The sequence below is a fragment of the Salmo salar genome, chromosome ssa10 (assembly GCF_905237065.1).
Source record: "Salmo salar chromosome ssa10, Ssal_v3.1, whole genome shotgun sequence".
NCBI classification, from domain to species: domain Eukaryota; kingdom Metazoa; phylum Chordata; class Actinopteri; order Salmoniformes; family Salmonidae; genus Salmo; species Salmo salar.
In genome coordinates this window covers 2432199-2450134 of record NC_059451.1, presented here as the reverse complement: position 1 = coordinate 2450134, position 17936 = coordinate 2432199, and the positions used below count along the sequence as shown (strand labels likewise).

The following is a 17936-nucleotide window of genomic DNA, read 5'->3' as shown; positions in this document are numbered from 1 at the left end:
AGACAGGGTCAAATCTATTCTAGACTGGGTCAAATCTAATCTAGACTGGGTCAAATCTATTCTAGACTGGGTCAAATCTATTCTAGACTGGGTCAAATCTATTCGAGACTGGGTCAAATCTAATCTAGACTGGCTAAATACATAGCCAGCAGCCATTGTTTATGAGTGGAAATTCCATGGTGACGGAATTGTGCTGAGACTCAGATTTTTCACTTTAACATTTCCAGTAATAAATAGCTGTTTATTACATTTACATTTACGTCATTTAGCAGACGCTCTTATTTTTATATATCGTAGTATACAGACAAAAAGTAGAGGTTCTGTGTTCATCATCCTCTCCTGTTAAAGTAGAGGTTCTGTGTTCATCATCCTCTCCTGTTAAAGTAGAGGTTCTGTGTTCATCATCCTCTCCTGTTAAAGTAGAGGTTCTGTGTTCATCATCCTCTCCTGTTAAATTAGAGGTTCTGTGTTCATCATCCTCTCCTGTTAACCTGTTGGGGATAGGGGGCAGTATTTGCACGGCCGGATAAAAAACGTACCCGATTTAATCTGGTTACTACTGCCCAGTAACTAGAATATGCATATAATTGTTTGATTTGGATAGAAAACACCCTAAAGTTTCTAAAACTGTTTGAATGGTGTCTGTGAGTATAACAGAACTCATTTGGCAGGCCAAAACCTGAGAAGATTCCAAACAGGAAGCGCTCTCTCTGACCATTTCATGGCCTTCTTGATCATCTCTAACCAAAACAGGGGATCTCTGGCATAACGTGACATTTTCTAACGCTCCCATAGGCTCTCAGAAGGCGCCAGAAAGATGAATGGTGGCTTTGCAGGCCATGGCTGAAAAACATTAGCGCATTTGGATAATGGTCGATCTGAGGACAATGAGACTGGAGGCGTGTGCACGAGCCGACACCATGTTTACTTTCTCTCTCTTTGAACGAAAACAACGACTCCCGGTCGGAATATTATCGCTTATTTACGCGAAAAATAGCATAAAAATTGATTTTAAACAGCGGTTGACATGCTTCGAAGTACGGTAATGGAATATTTAGAATTTTTTTGTCACGAAACGCGTCGGGCGCGTCACCCTTCTTTACCCTTCGGATAGTGTCTTGAACGCATGAACAAAACGCCGCTATTTGGATATAACTATGGATTATTTGGAACCAAACCAACATTTGTTATTGAAGTAGAAGTCCTGGGAGTGCATTCTGACGAAGAACAGCAAAGGTAATCATACTTTTCTAATAGTAAATCGGAGTTTGGTGAGTACCACACTTGGTGGGTGTCAAAATTGCTAGCCTGTGATGGCCGGGCTATCTACTCAGAATATTGCAAAATGTGCTTTCACAGAAAAGCTATTTTAAAATCGGACATAGCGAGTGCATAAAGGAGTTCTGTATCTATAATTCTTAAAATAATTGTTATGTTTTTTGTGAACGTTTATCGTGAGTAATTTAGTAAATTCACCGGAAGTGTTCGGTGGGAATGCTAGTCACATGCTAATGTAAAAAGCTGGTTTTTGATATAAATATGAACTTGATTGAACAAAACATGCATGTATTGTATAACATAATGTCTGTCAAGTTGTGTATGGTTCACACTGCAGCTCTTTGCCCAAACTTGAAAAAGGCCTTTAAGGACTGAAGGACGCAAGGGACAACTCAATTTTCTTCTGACTTCTTTTATTTCTTTAGTCAGTTAGTTAGTTAGTTCATTAGTTCATTAGTTAGTTAGTTAGGTTGATAACCTTTAAAGGCAAAACACAAAAAGAAATATACATTACTTCAAGTAAGGTCATTTCAAATTAAATATATAATCTTAATGTAGTCATATTATCTAAATTATACTATATACTAAATTAGAGAATTGGTCTCAATTCTCAACACAAATAAACACCTAACTGGCAACAATTTTACACAACAATGTCCATGTGCCTACCGGTTGAGTCTCCAGAATCCTAAATGAGCTGAATGTGTATGGATGAGAGTCTCCTCTTCCGTGAAGGACTTCCAGTGAAATGCTTTTCCACCAAACATTTCACCACCTGCTATCACAAAGGTGCACCAGTATATATGTTCCCCAGGGAAACACAAGCAAATGATGGGTTCCACAATGCATACACTCTTTCGCCCCCTGCTGGTGTTTTATCTTTGAAATCAGTTGAAAATCTGAACGCCTTGAATATGAATACCTGTCTTTTGACGCAACACCTCCCACTTGATCTCCTGGTTCTTGAACCCAAGGAGGTCACATCGGCTCCATCTTCGATCGCTTTACTTCTGCTCTTCTACAGGTAATAACACAACCAAACGCCTGACGTCCCTGTGAAGAATTGTAGCAGGGATTTTGGTTGAACGTTTCTTTGCTTTGTCTCCACAAACATGCTTCAAAGTTGAGATGGGATAACTTGGGAAGGTTCGTATATTTGCATCTCTCACAATGCCCTCCTTGTCAGCGTTGACATTGACGACCCTACCAAGCTTATACTGACTCCTCAAAGCGTTCTGGTCTGCAAGCCAGACGACGTCTCCAACGGCCACGTTTCGCTGCTTTGTGTGCCACTTACTCCTCACAAACAGGTTAGGTCCAGCCAACTGACTCCACTTCCTCCAGAACCAGTTAACTTCTGCTTGAATGACTCTTAACCTTTTGTAGGAGTAGTCTTCAAACTCAAAGCTTCCTAAGTCTCCCCTAGGTCCAGTCCTTCCAAGCAGAAGAGAATTAGGGCTGATGTATTCTATGCAGTCCTCCCGGCTCTGAGTCTTGGCATCTATGGTCCTTTCATTGGCAAGGTTAGCAGCCATGAACATAAATGTTTGAAACTCACTCCATGTGAAGAGTCCTTCGCCTCTCATATTGTGCAAGGCCCGCTTCACAGTGCGAACAGCTGCTTCTGCAGCACCATTCCTGTGAGGGGAGTCTGCTGGGTGGATCTTCCAGCTCCACTCTGTTCCATGCTTTGAAGCTTCATTTTCAAGCTCAGATGTAATTTGTTGATCCAGGAAGTGGAAGAGCTCTTTGAGGGCAGGTCTGGCACCCACAAAGTTCTTTCCAGGATCTGACCACAGTTTCTTTGGATGCCCTCTCAGTGCCGTGAATCTTTGGTAGGCCAGTAAGAAGCCTTCAGTTGACTGGTCACTGACAACATCTGTGTGTATAGCTCTGGATGCCATACAGCAGAAGACAATTCCCCACACCTTGAGCTTGACTTTCTTTCTCACCTCGTCCTTGACTTCATATGGTCCAAATAAGTCCACTGTTGTGTACTCAAATGGTCTGGCTGGTGTTATACGCTCGGGTGGAAGGTCACTCATGATTTGTTGGCACTTTCTGGCCCTAGCCTTTCTGCACACCACACAGTTGTCAACTCTCTCTTTAGCCAGCTTCCGGCCTTTTATCTCCCAGGCTTTCTTCCTCATCCGGAGGAGTGTACCTGCTATTTCTTCATGGTTTGTATCATGGGCCTCTTGGGCTAGGAGAGTGGATATCCATGCCTCATATGGTAGAATTGGTACAGCAGTCTCGTCCTCATCAAAGATCTTGAACCTCCCTCCACAAACCAAGAGCCCAGTCTCTTCATCTCTGTAAACAGCGAGTCTGTTGAGGGTGGTGCCTTGAAAGGTTATACCTTCTTGTGCTGCAAGGAACAGGTCTCTTAGTGCATCTTCACACTCCCCAACAGTGAGTACAGCTTGTTTGCCTCTGGACTTCCAGTTTGTTGAAAGAATTTCCTCCCACTTTGGTTTATCTGAGGCTGAATTCCTGGTCAACACTTCTTTCCATTTCGTTGCAGCTCTCCAAACCCAGGCAGTGACTCGGATCAGCCTGGTCAGGCTGCTGAATTTCCTGATGTCAATCAGTTTTGTTACCGCAGAGCCAGCTGGTGGTCTTCGGATCTTAGTCTTAGGTTCATCTGGGTTATTTTGCCTGCTTTGCTGTGCATCACTCTGATTTTCCTTCTGAACTCCCACTTCAGGAAGTACATCATTCTTGTTTCTCTTGGCCTGCGCTCTGGTCAGTGCTGCAGAGAAATATTTCCTTTGAAGTTTGTTTATGCCTTCCTTGGCATAAGCTGCAATTTCTTTGGCTGACTTCTGTGGCCACTCTTCCATGGGTTGCCGCAGGAACACTGGTCCATTTTGCCACATGGAATCTTCTTGGAGGTCTTCCGGGGCTGCCCCTCTTGTTATGATGTCAGCACTGTTCAGGCCTCCCGGGATCCACCACCAGTCTTCGACGGATGTGGATTTCTGGATCTCTCCGACTCTGTTCGCGAAGAAAGATTGATACCCATAACTGTCTCTCTGGATAGCTCCCACCACAGTTTGACTGTCCAGCAGATGGAGCCATCGTTCAATTTCTATATGACTGTGTTTTTCAATGTACTTTCGAAGTCGTGCTGCGCAGACAGCACCGCAGATTTCAGCTTTCACTGCCTCCCCCTTTTGGTCCAAAGGTGTGAGTTTTGCTTTGGACTCAACCAACCTGACTTGGATGCCTTGCTCGGTTTCCCATCTGAAGTACACTACAGCTCCATAGCTCTTCTCACTTCCGTCAGAGAATGTTATTCCCCAAGGTTTACCAAGCCAGTTGACTGGTGTGAGGCTTCTGTGGAAGGTGATTTGGCTAAGACGTGTGTACTCCTCAAACAGTTTGATGGCTTCTTCTCTCAATTGTTCAGACAGAGGTTTGTCCCACGTGTTTCGGGGCAGAGTTTTGCCTCCAGCGTCTTGAAACGCCTTTCTGACAAGAATGGCGCCCTTTTGTTTGGCAGGTGTGATGAGGCCTATTGGGTCATACAGGCTAGCTACTTGGCTTAGCAGTTCTCTTCTCGTCAGTGGGTTTGGAGTTTTCCCTCTCACCTCTTCTTCAAGGAGATTTTGTCCGACTCTCATCTTCTTTTTCCTCTTTGAGAAATTGATTTAAGTCATAAGGTACAGTTCGTCCTCTTCAACAAGGTATCCAACTCCAAGGGCTTTATTGTCTCCTTTCCTCATCTGGTTTGGGAGAATAAGTACTGTGCCTGACACCGCTCCTTGTTCTCCTGGTACGATCTCCTGCCTCCCACTTTGGCCTGACCGGACCCAGGGTTTGAGGAAGAATCCGCCTGTCCTCAGGATCTCTTCAACTCCTTTGGTGTCCTTGTCCAGCTTTTGTAAGTCATTATGGGAAGTCAGGATGTCATCGACATAGGCATCCTCTTCAAGGATCCTACGTTCCTCCTCCAGGTGAGCGAACATGGGCAGTTTTGCTGTCTCTCTCATGGCCAGTTGCGCAATGCACCCTGCTGGTCGATCGCCAATGTTGACTCTGGTGATGGCATACTCTTCAATCTCTTCCTCCTCAGTGTTTCTCCAGAGAAATCTGTGGAGATGCATCTCCAGGTTTTCTAACCACACCGAATTGTACATCTTCCTGATGTCGCCAAGAGCAGCATGGACACCTCTTCTGAACCTGAGTAGTACTGCATTTACATTTACATTTAAGTCATTTAGCAGACGCTCTTATCCAGAGCGACTTACAAATTGGTGCATTCACCTTATAATATCCAGTGGAACAACCACTTTACAAAAGTGCATCTAAATCTTTTAAGGGGGGGGGTTAGAAGGATTACTTTATCCTATCCCAGGTATTCCTTGAAGAGGTGGGGTTTCAGGTGTCTCCGGAAGGTGGTGATTGACTCCGCTGTCCTGGCGTCGTGAGGGAGCTTGTTCCACCATTGGGGTGCCAGAGCAGCGAACAGTTTTGACTGGGCTGAGCGGGAACTGTGCTTCCTCAGAGGTAGGGAGGCGAGCAGGCCAGAGGTGGATGAACGGAGTGCCCTTGTTTGGGTGTAGGGCCTGATCAGAGCCTGAAGGTACGGGGTGCCGTTCCCCTCACAGCTCCGTAGGCAAGCACCATGGTCTTGTAGCGGATGCGAGCTTCGACTGGAAGCCAGTGGAGAGAGCGGAGGAGCGGGGTGACGTGAGAGAACTTGGGAAGGTTGAACACCAGACGGGCTGCGGCGTTCTGGATGAGTTGTAGGGGTTTAATGGCACAGGCAGGGAGCCCAGCCAACAGCGAGTTGCAATAATCCAGACGGGAGATGACAAGTGCCTGGATTAGGACCTGCGCCGCTTCCTGTGTGAGGCAGGGTCGTACTCTGCGAATGTTGTAGAGCATGAACCTACAGGATCGGGTCACCGCCTTGATGTTGGTGGAGAACGACAGGGTGTTGTCCAGGGTCACGCCAAGGCTCTTAGCACTCTGGGAGGAGGACACAAGGGAGTTGTCAACCGTGATGGCGAGATCATGGAACGGGCAGTCCTTCCCCGGGAGGAAGAGCAGCTCCGTCTTGCCGAGGTTCAGCTTGAGGTGGTGATCCGTCATCCACACTGATATGTCTGCCAGACATGCAGAGATGCGATTCGCCACCTGGTTGTCAGAAGGGGGAAAGGAGAAGATGAATTGTGTGTCATCTGCATAGCAATGATATGAGAGACCATGTGAGGATATGACAGAGCCAAGTGACTTGGTGTATAGCGAGAATAGGAGTGGGCCAAGAACAGAGCCCTGGGGGACACCAGTGGTGAGAGCACGTGGTGCGGAGACAGATTCTCGCCACGCCACCTGGTAGGAGCGACCTGTCAGGTAGGACGCAATCCAAGCGTGGGCGGCGCCGGAGATGCCCAGCTCGGAGAGGGTGGAGAGGAGGATCTGATGGTTCACGGTATCAAAGGCAGCAGATAGGTCTAGAAGGATGAGAGCAGAGGAGAGAGAGTTAGCTTTAGCAGTGCGGAGAGCCTCCGTGACACAGAGAAGAGCAGTCTCAGTTGAATGCCCAGTCTTGAAACCTGACTGATTAGGATCAAGAAGGTCATTCTGAGAGAGATAGCAAGAGAGCTGGCCAAGGACGGCACGTTCAAGAGTTTTGGAGAGAAAGGAAAGAAGGGATACTGGTCTGTAGTTGTTGACATCGGAGGGATTGAGTGTAGGTTTTTTCAGAAGGGGTGCAACTCTCGCTCTCTTGAAGACGGAAGGGACGTAGCCAGCGGTCAAGGATGAGTTGATGAGCGAGGTGAGGTAGGGGAGAAGGTCTCCGGAAATGGTCTGGAGAAGAGAGGAGGGGATAGGGTCAAGTGGGCAGGTTGTTGGGCGGCCGGCCGTCACAAGACTCGAGATTTCATCTGGAGAGAGAGGGGAGAAAGAGGTCAAAGCACAGGGTAGGGCAGTGTGAGCAGGACCAGCAGTGTCGTTTGACTTAGCAAACGAGGATCGGATGTCGTCAACCTTCTTTTTAAAATGGTTGACGAAGTCATCCGCAGAGAGGGAGGAGGGGGGGGAGGGGGAGGAGGATTCAGGAGGGAGGAGAAGGTAGCAAAGAGCTTCCTAGGGTTAGAGACAGATGCTTGGAGTTTAGAGTGGTAGAAAGTGGCTTTAGCAGCAGAGACAGAAGAGGAAAATGTAGAGAGGAGGGAGTGAAAGGATGCCAGGTCCGCAGGGAGGCGAGTTTTCCTCCATATCCGCTCGGCTGCCCGGAGCCCTGTTCTGTGAGCTCGCAGTGAGTCGTCGAGCCACGGAGCAGGAGGGGAGGACCGAGCCGGCCTGGAGGATAGGGGACAGAGGAAATCAAAGGATGCAGAGAGGGAGGAGAGGAGGGTTGAGGAGGCAGAATCAGGAGATAGGTTGGAGAAGGTTTGAGCAGAGGGAAGAGATGATAGGATGGAAGAGGAGAGAGTAGCGGGAGAGAGAGAGCGAAGGTTGGGACGGCGCAATACCATCCGAGTAGGGGCAGAGTGAGAAGTGTTGGATGAGAGCGAGAGGGAAAAGGATACTGCTCGGATGGGATTGAGAACATCAGGCCCTTTCAGCAGCAGGTCATTCATGCTGACCCCTTTAAACTTCTGGCTGCTGTTCCATACCAGTCGCACAGGTGTTGTGACAGAGTGTGGGTTTGGCGCCACCAAGTGGCTGACATACCATACTGGTCCTTTCCAGCTGGCGATCATCTCTTTGGTGAGTTTCTTTGCTGCTCTTCTCTCCACCATTTCATGCACTTGAGCTGTGTATGCTATTTTCCACTCTGGCTCTTTCTTGAGTTGTTTTTCTGTTCTTAAGAAGGTGGCTTCGACCCCACTCCTGTTGTAGGGAAGGGAACTTGGATCTTGAATCCAGGGGTATTTTGTGTCCCAGTGCGGTTCATCGCTGTGAGCATCTGCTTTGATGTACGTGAGGCCTTTCCTTATGATCTCCAGCTCCCTTTCCTCACTCAGAGTCATTTCCTTGCCTCCTGGTTGACAATTGCCGCACCGGCATCCTCCACACTTCGGTTCGCAAGCTGCTCCAATGCTATCCCATTTCCACCAATCCAATAACTCTCTGCGAGCAACTGTGCTTTTGGTTTCAGCTGTGAACTCTTGTGTTTTAATTATCTCTTGATACTTGACAGCGGTTGCTCTCATGGATCGAGCAAAGTGCATTCCAGACCTGTGCGCGGCCATATCGACTTCTTCAAACAGATCTGGATGTGCTCCACCAACAATCTTTCCTAGCGGGCTCTCCCATAAGACAAGGTCTCCAATCACCTTCACTCTTTGCGGAGCAAGTCTTCCTTCGCGGTGGCTTATCAGTAGCTCAATGCTCTCCGGTCTCCTCAGATCTCCTAGACTGACTTCTGGGAAGAACTTCTTGAGTTGCTCAGGTTTGATGACTCTGTGGATGTTGGCAATTTCATTCAAACCATAGCAGACAAGCTCATGGGCTCTTTCTGTGCCTCTAGGCATTTTGACCCTCACTCTGAGGAGATATCTTCTGGTTTTAACCTTCATGCCCATCCCCCCAACTCCATGGACGACTAAAGTGATGTTTTCACTTCGAAGATTTAATCTCCTGGCAGCTCTGTGGGTGATATAATTTGTGTCTGATGCCAAGTCGATCAGGGTTCCAATTTTTTGTCCTGCATTGGCAGTTACCTCGAGTAGCATTAGAATAACTGGCAATTCTTCTACTGCACCTGACACAATCTCTCCAAGCTGGATCTTTTCACCACAGTTTGTCTTTGCGGTGATGTTGGTGAACGCTCTCTTGAATTTGTCCGCCATCTCTGGGGAGAGTTTAGATACAAATTCTTCCTGCTCCTCAGTCCGCGTATGCCTTCTCACATTGAATTGTCTTCTTTCTGAGTCACTCCTCCTGAAGTCTCCCTTCAGGCATAGAAAGAAATGGTGGTCTTTTTACAGTTTCTGTTCCTGCACAGGTATGTCTCTTTGCATTCATCATCTTCTCCATGACAGACCAAGCACCTCTTGCAGGCCCCCAGCTTTTCTACAGCAGCCAACTTTTCCACCGGCTTCAGTTCCTTGAAACGCTTGCAAAATAATATATTTTCTCTGTGCTTTTCATCACCACACACAACACAGCCTCCTTTCGTTGTGGACCGCGTGGACGCATATTTCCTCTCCATGCAAGCATTTCTCTTTTCTGGCCTTTCACTCACTCCCAGCTGCTCCAGTTTTTCAAGAATTTCCTCTTGTGTTTTCAGGAATTTAAGAAGGTTCTCAAAGTGATTATCTGGTGTGACATTATTCATCGGATTAACCATGAAGACAAGCCACTCTCTCTTGATGTCGTCAGGTAACTTGCTTTCTATGGATCTGATCACTAGAGGGTTGTTGATGGCTCCTGTGTTTTCAAGCTCCGTGAGGTCATCCAGGGCCTTCTCTATAGTTTGGATCATGTCGATAACTTTTCTAGGCTGATTTGCCCTTAAAGCAGGAATTTTCTCCAGATCCTCCATTATCTCCAAGGCAATTGTAGACTTGTTTCCATATCTGTTTTCCAGCACCCTGAACATGTCTTCAGCAGTGTTGTAGGAAGACAAACGGAGGCCTCTGCATATCCTGTCATCTATACTGTCAATGAGTTGGATCCTCTTTACTTCGACTGAGCCTGTTGGTTCCCCCTGCTTTTGCAGACTCTCCCAGTCTCTTCTCCATCGATGGAAGTTCCTTTTATACCCACTGAACTTGGGAAGACAGATTGGCTTTATCCTCAGTGTCGGTTGTGGAGCTGGCATGGGCACCTGCGGCACTCTCCCTCTGTCTCTCTCGTCTCCTGCAATTCTTTGTGCTGTGAGAAATCCTGCCCTCCTTGCTTCAAGGTTGTTGCCGAATGCCTTCAGATCCTTCACTCTCCCTCCGAGCCTTTCCTTTTCTGCCACCGGAATCCACATCTCCCACTCTGCTAGGCTTGCGATTGCATTTTGGACTTGTGTTTTCACACTATCCCACCGTAGCTCAAAGCCATCTCTGTTTACAGCGGTAACGGGTATCTGAGCAACTCCATTACAGGCTGTCTCGGCTTCATGGATTGCAGACTTCACCTCATTTTCGCCATATCTAGGCCATAGATTGGACTGGACCATCTCCCTGACCTCATCCAATCGTGCTTCGCATTCTTGGAACGTCTTCTCAACTTCAGTCTGCTTCTCCTAGCTCAGTTCAGCTTCTTCACCCTCATCGGTTCCAGCTTCAATGTCTGCCAGAAGGCCAGCCCTACAACCTGATACTGTATCCAGTCTATTGGGTCTTTGACTGGTATAATAATAATAATAAGGTTACAGTAAAATAAAGGTTAATCTGAAACTCAAATCCACAGGAGGATTTATCCACCATCATCCAGTCTCATTCCTAATCATAACAGATCAGCTGCTGGTCATTCTGAAATAACCCGAGAGTTTTCTAGTCTTTAAACGGTTTGAAACGTGAGTCAGTCCGGCCCTGGTAGATACAACGACAACTAAAAGTCCTAATATAATACAGTTTCTCCCCAACCACATTATTCTCCCTCTTCCTCCTTGACCTTTTTCTTCTTTTTCTTCTTCTTTGATGATTCCTCTGTGGGAGAGACGGTGGCCTCCTCTTCCTCATCCTTTACGTCCATCGCCTCCTCCACTGCTTCGGCTTTCTTGGCCTTCTTTTTCTTCTTCTTGGGAGTTTCTTCTGCTGCCGTTGACGCCTCTGGTTCTTCCACAGGATCTTTCTTGGATTTCTTGGTTTTGACGGTCACTGGTGTGGCCAGCTCTTCCTCCTCCACCTCCTCAAACTCCCTCTTCCTGGAACCAGAGGGGAGGGTGGAGTCTCCCGAGGGGTCGTACACCTTCACGTCACTCTTGTGTTGGTATTTGTCAGACTTCGCCATGGCTTTGCCTGTTCCACTGATTCTTCTGATTCCCTTCTCCTCTAGGTGGCGTAGTCTGGCCTCCAGCTTGGCACGGTTCTCAACTCCCATCTCAGCGTTGGTGTCCTCTCCCAGGGCATTGTAGCGAATTGCCAGAGACGCTTTGGCTGCCAGCATCCTGGAGATCTTGCCCTTGTTCTTGGCCGACGTCTGTCCCACCAGAGAGGCGTGGTAGATGAGACCATATTTGGGCGTGTCTCTGCGCGTCTTCAGGGCTTTGAACAGGGCTTTCTCTGCTCCCAGGATCTGGACTGTGGAGGCCGGGTGCTTGGCCAGGTTCAACAGGGACCCAGCGTGTGAGATGAGTCGCGCCCCCACCAGCTCGCCCACCATGACGGTCAGGTTGGGGGCGATGGCCATCATCCTGTTCTTCAGATAGTCGTACAGCTGGGTGCGGTACTCTGTGATCTCTATCACCTGGTCACACAGGTGCATGATGTTGGCGATGTCCTCCTCGGACACCTCCGTTCCCATGGAGATCTCCGCGGCCAGTTTGACCTCTGCCTCGACCTCCTCGGGGAGGTGTTCGGACAGGTCAGTGGTTGCCACGTTGGTGCGAACGCCGATCTCGCGGACGCTCTTGCAGTAGGCCAGGTTGTCAGTGATCTTGCCCACCTCAGGGAAGTGCCAGCCGTACCACTCCCTACAGCGCATGATGTAGTTGTTCAGCTCCTTGTCCAGGTCGTCCAGCAGAGAGATAGCTTGAACTATCATGGTATCCACTTTGTCAGGGCTGAACTTCAGCTTGTAACGGGACAAACTGTGAGCCAGTCCCAGAGACATGGCGCTGATCTCCCGGGGGGGGCAGCCCAGTGATCAGGGCCTCCATCTGGGTCCTGATGCCTCTCATTAGCTCGGCCACCGCAGGACTGTGGACACAGTTCAGGTTCAACTTCTCCTTGATGATGCCACCCAGTTTAGCGCCGCTGATGGCCAGCTGTTCATGAGCTTCTTTAGCCACCACTTTCTTCAGGACCTTCTTCAGACTCTTCCCCATCTTCCCTTCTGTCATGGCAGTGGCCGCTGCCAAGGCCTCGGTTGTGTCCTGGAATTTCTCAAAGTGCTTCAACTTCACTACTTTGTTGGCCTTCTCCGGCGTTTCAAACTCCTTCCATAAACTGTCCACCTCCTGGAGCTTTGACTCATCTAGGACTTTAAATATTGCATAACCAGCAGCGGTTTCAAATAAAACAAGCATCTCTGCCGCTTTTCCACCAAGTTTAACCCCGAAACAAACTTCTCTCCTGGACAGTTTATGGAAGGAGTGACCCTTATTTACACTTCGGATAGTGTCTTGAACGCACGAACAAAACGCCGCTATTTGGATATAACGATGGATTATTTTGGACCAAACCAACATTTGTTATTGAAGTAGCAGTCCTGGGAGTGCATTCTGACGAAGACAACAGAGGTAATCAAACTTTTGTAATAGTAAACCGGAGTTTGGTCAGGGCTAAACTTGGTCGGTGTCTAAATGGCTAGCCGTGATGGCTGGGCTATCTACTGAGAATATTGCAAAATGTGCTTTCACCGAAAAGCTATTTTAAAATCGGACATATCGAGTGCATAGAGGAGTTCTGTATCTATAATTCTTAAAATAATTGTTATGTTTTTTGTGAACGTTTATCGTGAGTAATTTAGTAAATTCACCGGAAGTTTGCTAGAAGTATGCTAGTTCTGAACGTCACATGCTAATGTAAAAAAGCTGGTTTTTGATATAAATATGAACTTGATTGAACAAAACATGCATGCATTGTATAACATAATGTCCTAGGGTTGTCATCTGATGAAGATCATCAAAGGTTAGTGCTGCATTTAGCTGTGGTTTTGTTTTTTGTGACATTATATGCTAGCTTGAAAAATGGGTGTCTGATTATTTCTGGCTGGGTACTCTGCTGACATAATCTAATGTTTTGCTTTCGCTGTAAAGCCTTTTTGAAATCGGACAGTGTGGTTAGATTAACGAGAGTCTTGTCTTTAAAATGCTGTAAAATAGTCATATGTTTGAAAAATGGAAGTTTTCGGATTTTAGAGGAATTTGTATTTCGCGCCACGCCCATCATTGGATATTGGAGCAGGTGTTCCGCTAGCGGAACGTCTAGATGTAAGAGGTTAAAGTAGAGGTTCTGAGTCCTCATCATAACAACATCATCCTCTCCTGTTAAAGTAGAGGTTCTGAGTCCTCGTCATCCTCTCCTGTTAGAACCTCTACTTTAACAGGAGAGGATGACGAGGACTCAGAACCTCTACTTTGAGTCCTCGTCATCCTCTCCTGTTAAAGTAGAGGTTCTGAGTCCTCGTCATCCTCTCCTGTTAAAGTAGAGGTTCTGAACTTCCAACGGTGGCCAGAGGAGGGCGACGGAGCGACTGCTCCCCCAGCCGAGGCTCGAGGACTGCTTCGCACCCCAGCCCGACCAAACCAGCCCTTAGTGCCAATCCTTATCCCGAGGTTACAGGATTTGACTTGCCAACTTCCCTTATCTACATTGTTCTAACATGCCAGAGGCTGTTCACCTTGGAGACCTGCTGCGGATATGGGTACGGCCCGGCGCGAGATTTTCACCCTCTCCCCCGGATTTTCAAGAGCCAGCGAGAGGTCACCGGACCCCGCCAGAACCACAACACTTTCCAGGGCTTGGGCCCCTCTCTCGGGGCAAACCCATTCCAGGGCGCCCTGCCCTTCACAAAGAAAAGAGAACTCTCCCGGGGCTCCCGGCAGCAATTAGAATGTAAAAAAAAAAAAAAGGGTTGTACTTTGTTTACACTCCCTAACTAATTCAACTAGGAATACAAAATGCTGCTCACATTTCCACATGTTTATTAACTTTGGAAAGCGAATTAATGTCCACATCTTGAAAATAAGACCCGTGCATTCATTGTTGTGCGCAATTTTTCCAACATCATGACACTTATTTGGAGTCTATGGCTCAAGTGGTTTGAAAGTTATTGAGGTTTGACAGCGCGAATATCTGTTGTAAGTGTTTATATGCATATCCGGTGGTTTCAGGTACATGACCAACTAGCTGCCAAAACAAAATTGTTACGTGTCGTGGACTGACTTTAAGCCGATAATCAGCTCTATCTATCGAGCTAGCAGGCTAGCTAGGTAGACACCATAACCTTGTTCCGCCACATTCTGTTTTCAAGGTAATCAGTTAGCAACAATAGTGTATATAAACCCACTTAATTAGTTCACAAGCACTTGAGAAAATCCCTGACATGAAAAGTATTTGACCTGTTAGCTACAATTACAATCATGTAGCTAGTTAAGTGTCCCTGGCCATGCATGCATCTCCTCCATACCTTTTCACGTTTGTCCCAGCTGTATTGTTTCGGTGGCTCCTCCGTTGCATTGCTGCTGAGGGAAATGTTGTTGCCGGTGGTCGTGTTTTCTTCTAACGTCGTCGTAGCTTCTTTATCGGGTGATTTTCTTTTAGATTTTTTGGAAAACCAACAACCCATTTTGTCCTATTAACGATAAATCACCAATAATATATGACTAGAGTCTGTCCCCAGGAGTTATCTTGCTTATTTTGTAAGATATATCGGGGTATTTCTGTCCTCTAGACACCTCAGTTTAGGGCTTATCACGCACTAAACCTGCATTTCAGCTACCTGTTTCCTTACCCAGTCAACAGCCAATCGATATTTTGCAATCCGTTACTTAGTAACAGCGAATGACAGAACAGAAAAGGTTTGCAGGGGGGCGTAACCTAAAAGGAAGGCGTTGTCAATAGCAGCCAATCAAATCAGTGCTGTGGTCAATTAGGGGCTCGTCAGTAGTTACCACAGTCACAAAGTCCTAAGGCCCGCCCACTGACCAGAAGTACCGGGACACGTGTGACGCAGATCCTTTATTCAACCTGTGCAGCCTGTTTACATGTGATTAAAACGCTTGTTAAGGGTACATTTTACACACGTTCATTACACCTGTCCAGCCTGTTTACATGTGATTAAAACGCTTGTTAAGGGTACATTTTACACACGTTCATTACACCTGTCCAGCCTGTTTACATGTGATTAAAACGCTTGTTAATAAGTGTACATTTTACACACGTTCATTACACCTGTCCAGCCTGTTTACATGTGATTAAAACGCTTGTTAATAAGGGCACATTTTAACACACGTTCATTACACCTGTCCAGCCTGTTTACATGTGATTAAAACGCTTGTTAATAAGGGCACATTTTAACACACGTTCATTACACCTGTCCAGCCTGTTTACATGTGATTAAAACGCTTGTTAATAAGGGCACATTTTAACACAAGTTCATTACACCTGTCCAGCGTGTTTACATGTGATTAAAACGCTTGTTAATAAGGGCACATTTTAACACACGTTCATTACACCTGTCCAGTGTGTTTACATGTGATTAAAACGCTTGTTAAGGGAACATTTTTACACACGTTCATTACACCTGTCCAGCCTGTTTACATGTGATTAAAACGCTTGTTAATAAGGGCACATTTTTACACACGTTCATTACACCTGTCCAGTGTGTTTACATGTGATTAAAACGCTTGTTAATAAGGGCACATTTTAACACACGTTCATTACACCTGTCCAGCCTGTTTACATGTGATTAAAACGCTTGTTAATAAGGGCACATTTTAACACACGTTCATTACACCTGTCCAGTGTGTTTACATGTGATTAAAACGCTTGTTAAGGGCACATTTTAACACACGTTCATTACACCTGTCCAGCCTGTTTACATGTGATTAAAACGCTTGTTAATAAGGGCACATTTTAACACACGTTCATTACACCTGTCCAGTGTGTTTACATGTGATTAAAACGCTTGTTAATAAGGGCACATTTTAACACACGTTCATTACACCTGTCCAGTGTGTTTACATGTGATTAAAACGCTTGTTAATAAGGGCACATTTTAACACACGTTCATTATACCTGTCCAGCCTGTTTACATGTGATTAAAACGCTTGTTAATAAGGGCACATTTTTACACACGTTCATTTCACCTGTCCAGCCTGTTTACATGTGATTAAAACGCTTGTTAATAAGGGCACATTTTAACACACGTTCATTACACCTGTCCAGTGTGTTTACATGTGATTAAAACGCTTGTTAATAAGGGCACATTTTAACACACGTTCATTACACCTGTCCAGTGTGTTTACATGTGATTAAAACGCTTGTTAATAAGGGCACATTTTAACACACGTTCATTACACCTGTCCAGTGTGTTTACATGTGATTAAAACGCTTGTTAAGGGTACATTTTACACACGTTCATTACACCTGTCCAGCCTGTTTACATGTGATTAAAACGCTTGTTAATAAGGGCACATTTTTACACACGTTCATTACACCTGTCCAGCCTGTTTACATGTGATTAAAACGCTTGTTAATAAGGGTACATTTTACACACGTTCATTACACCTGTTCAGCCTGTTTACATGTGATTAAAACACTTGTTAATAAGGGCACATTTTAACACGTTCATTACACCTGTCCAGCCTGTTTACATGTGATTAAAACGCTTGTTAATAAGGGCACATTTTAACACACGTTCATTACACCTGTCCAGCCTGTTTACATGTGATTAAAACGCTTGTTAATAAGGGCACATTTTAACACACGTTCATTACACCTGTCCAGCGTGTTTACATGTGATTAAAACGCTTGTTAATAAGGGCACATTTTAACACACGTTCATTACACCTGTCCAGTGTGTTTACATGTGATTAAAACGCTTGTTAAGGGAACATTTTTACACACGTTCATTACACCTGTCCAGTGTGTTTACATGTGATTAAAACGCTTGTTAAGGGAACATTTTTACACACGTTCATTACACCTGTCCAGTGTGTTTACATGTGATTAAAACGCTTGTTAATAAGGGCACATTTTTACACACGTTCATTACACCTGTCCAGCCTGTTTACATGTGATTAAAACGCTTGTTAATAAGGGCACATTTTAACACACGTTCATTACACCTGTCCAGTGTGTTTACATGTGATTAAAACGCTTGTTAAGGGCACATTTTAACACACGTTCATTACACCTGTCCAGCCTGTTTACATGTGATTAAAACGCTTGTTAATAAGGGCACATTTTAACACACGTTCATTACACCTGTCCAGCCTGTTTACATGTGATTAAAACGCTTGTTAATAAGGGCACATTTTAACACACGTTCATTACACCTGTCCAGCCTGTTTACATGTGATTAAAACGCTTGTTAATAAGGGCACATTTTAACACAAGTTCATTACACCTGTCCAGCGTGTTTACATGTGATTAAAACGCTTGTTAATAAGGGCACATTTTAACACACGTTCATTACACCTGTCCAGTGTGTTTACATGTGATTAAAACGCTTGTTAAGGGAACATTTTTACACACGTTCATTACACCTGTCCAGCGTGTTTACATGTGATTAAAACGCTTGTTAATAAGGGCACATTTTTACACACGTTCATTACACCTGTCCAGTGTGTTTACATGTGATTAAAACGCTTGTTAATAAGGGCACATTTTAACACACGTTCATTACACCTGTCCAGCCTGTTTACATGTGATTAAAACGCTTGTTAATAAGGGCACATTTTAACACACGTTCATTACACCTGTCCAGTGTGTTTACATGTGATTAAAACGCTTGTTAAGGGCACATTTTAACACACGTTCATTACACCTGTCCAGCCTGTTTACATGTGATTAAAACGCTTGTTAATAAGG

General features: G+C 45.7%; 1 protein-coding gene and 1 pseudogene across 2 annotated transcripts in view; both read right to left on the bottom strand.

The window, feature by feature from the left end:
• Positions 1-14856, bottom strand: part of LOC106592108 (protein XRP2) — a 40332-nt gene extending 25476 nt beyond the window's left edge. The window contains exon 1 of one of the 2 annotated variants that reach the window (XM_045687227.1): positions 14530-14856. In XM_045687227.1, the coding sequence (XP_045543183.1) occupies positions 14530-14688 (159 nt within the window). In that variant the 5' untranslated portion in view covers positions 14689-14856. Of the gene's footprint in view, positions 1-1947; positions 2038-14529 lie in introns of those variants that run through there. The other variant, XM_045687228.1, reaches the window with a different exon arrangement.
• On the bottom strand, positions 9227-12509 carry LOC123724371 (nucleolar protein 58-like; annotated as a pseudogene).
• Positions 14857-17936: the final 3080 nt, after the last annotated feature.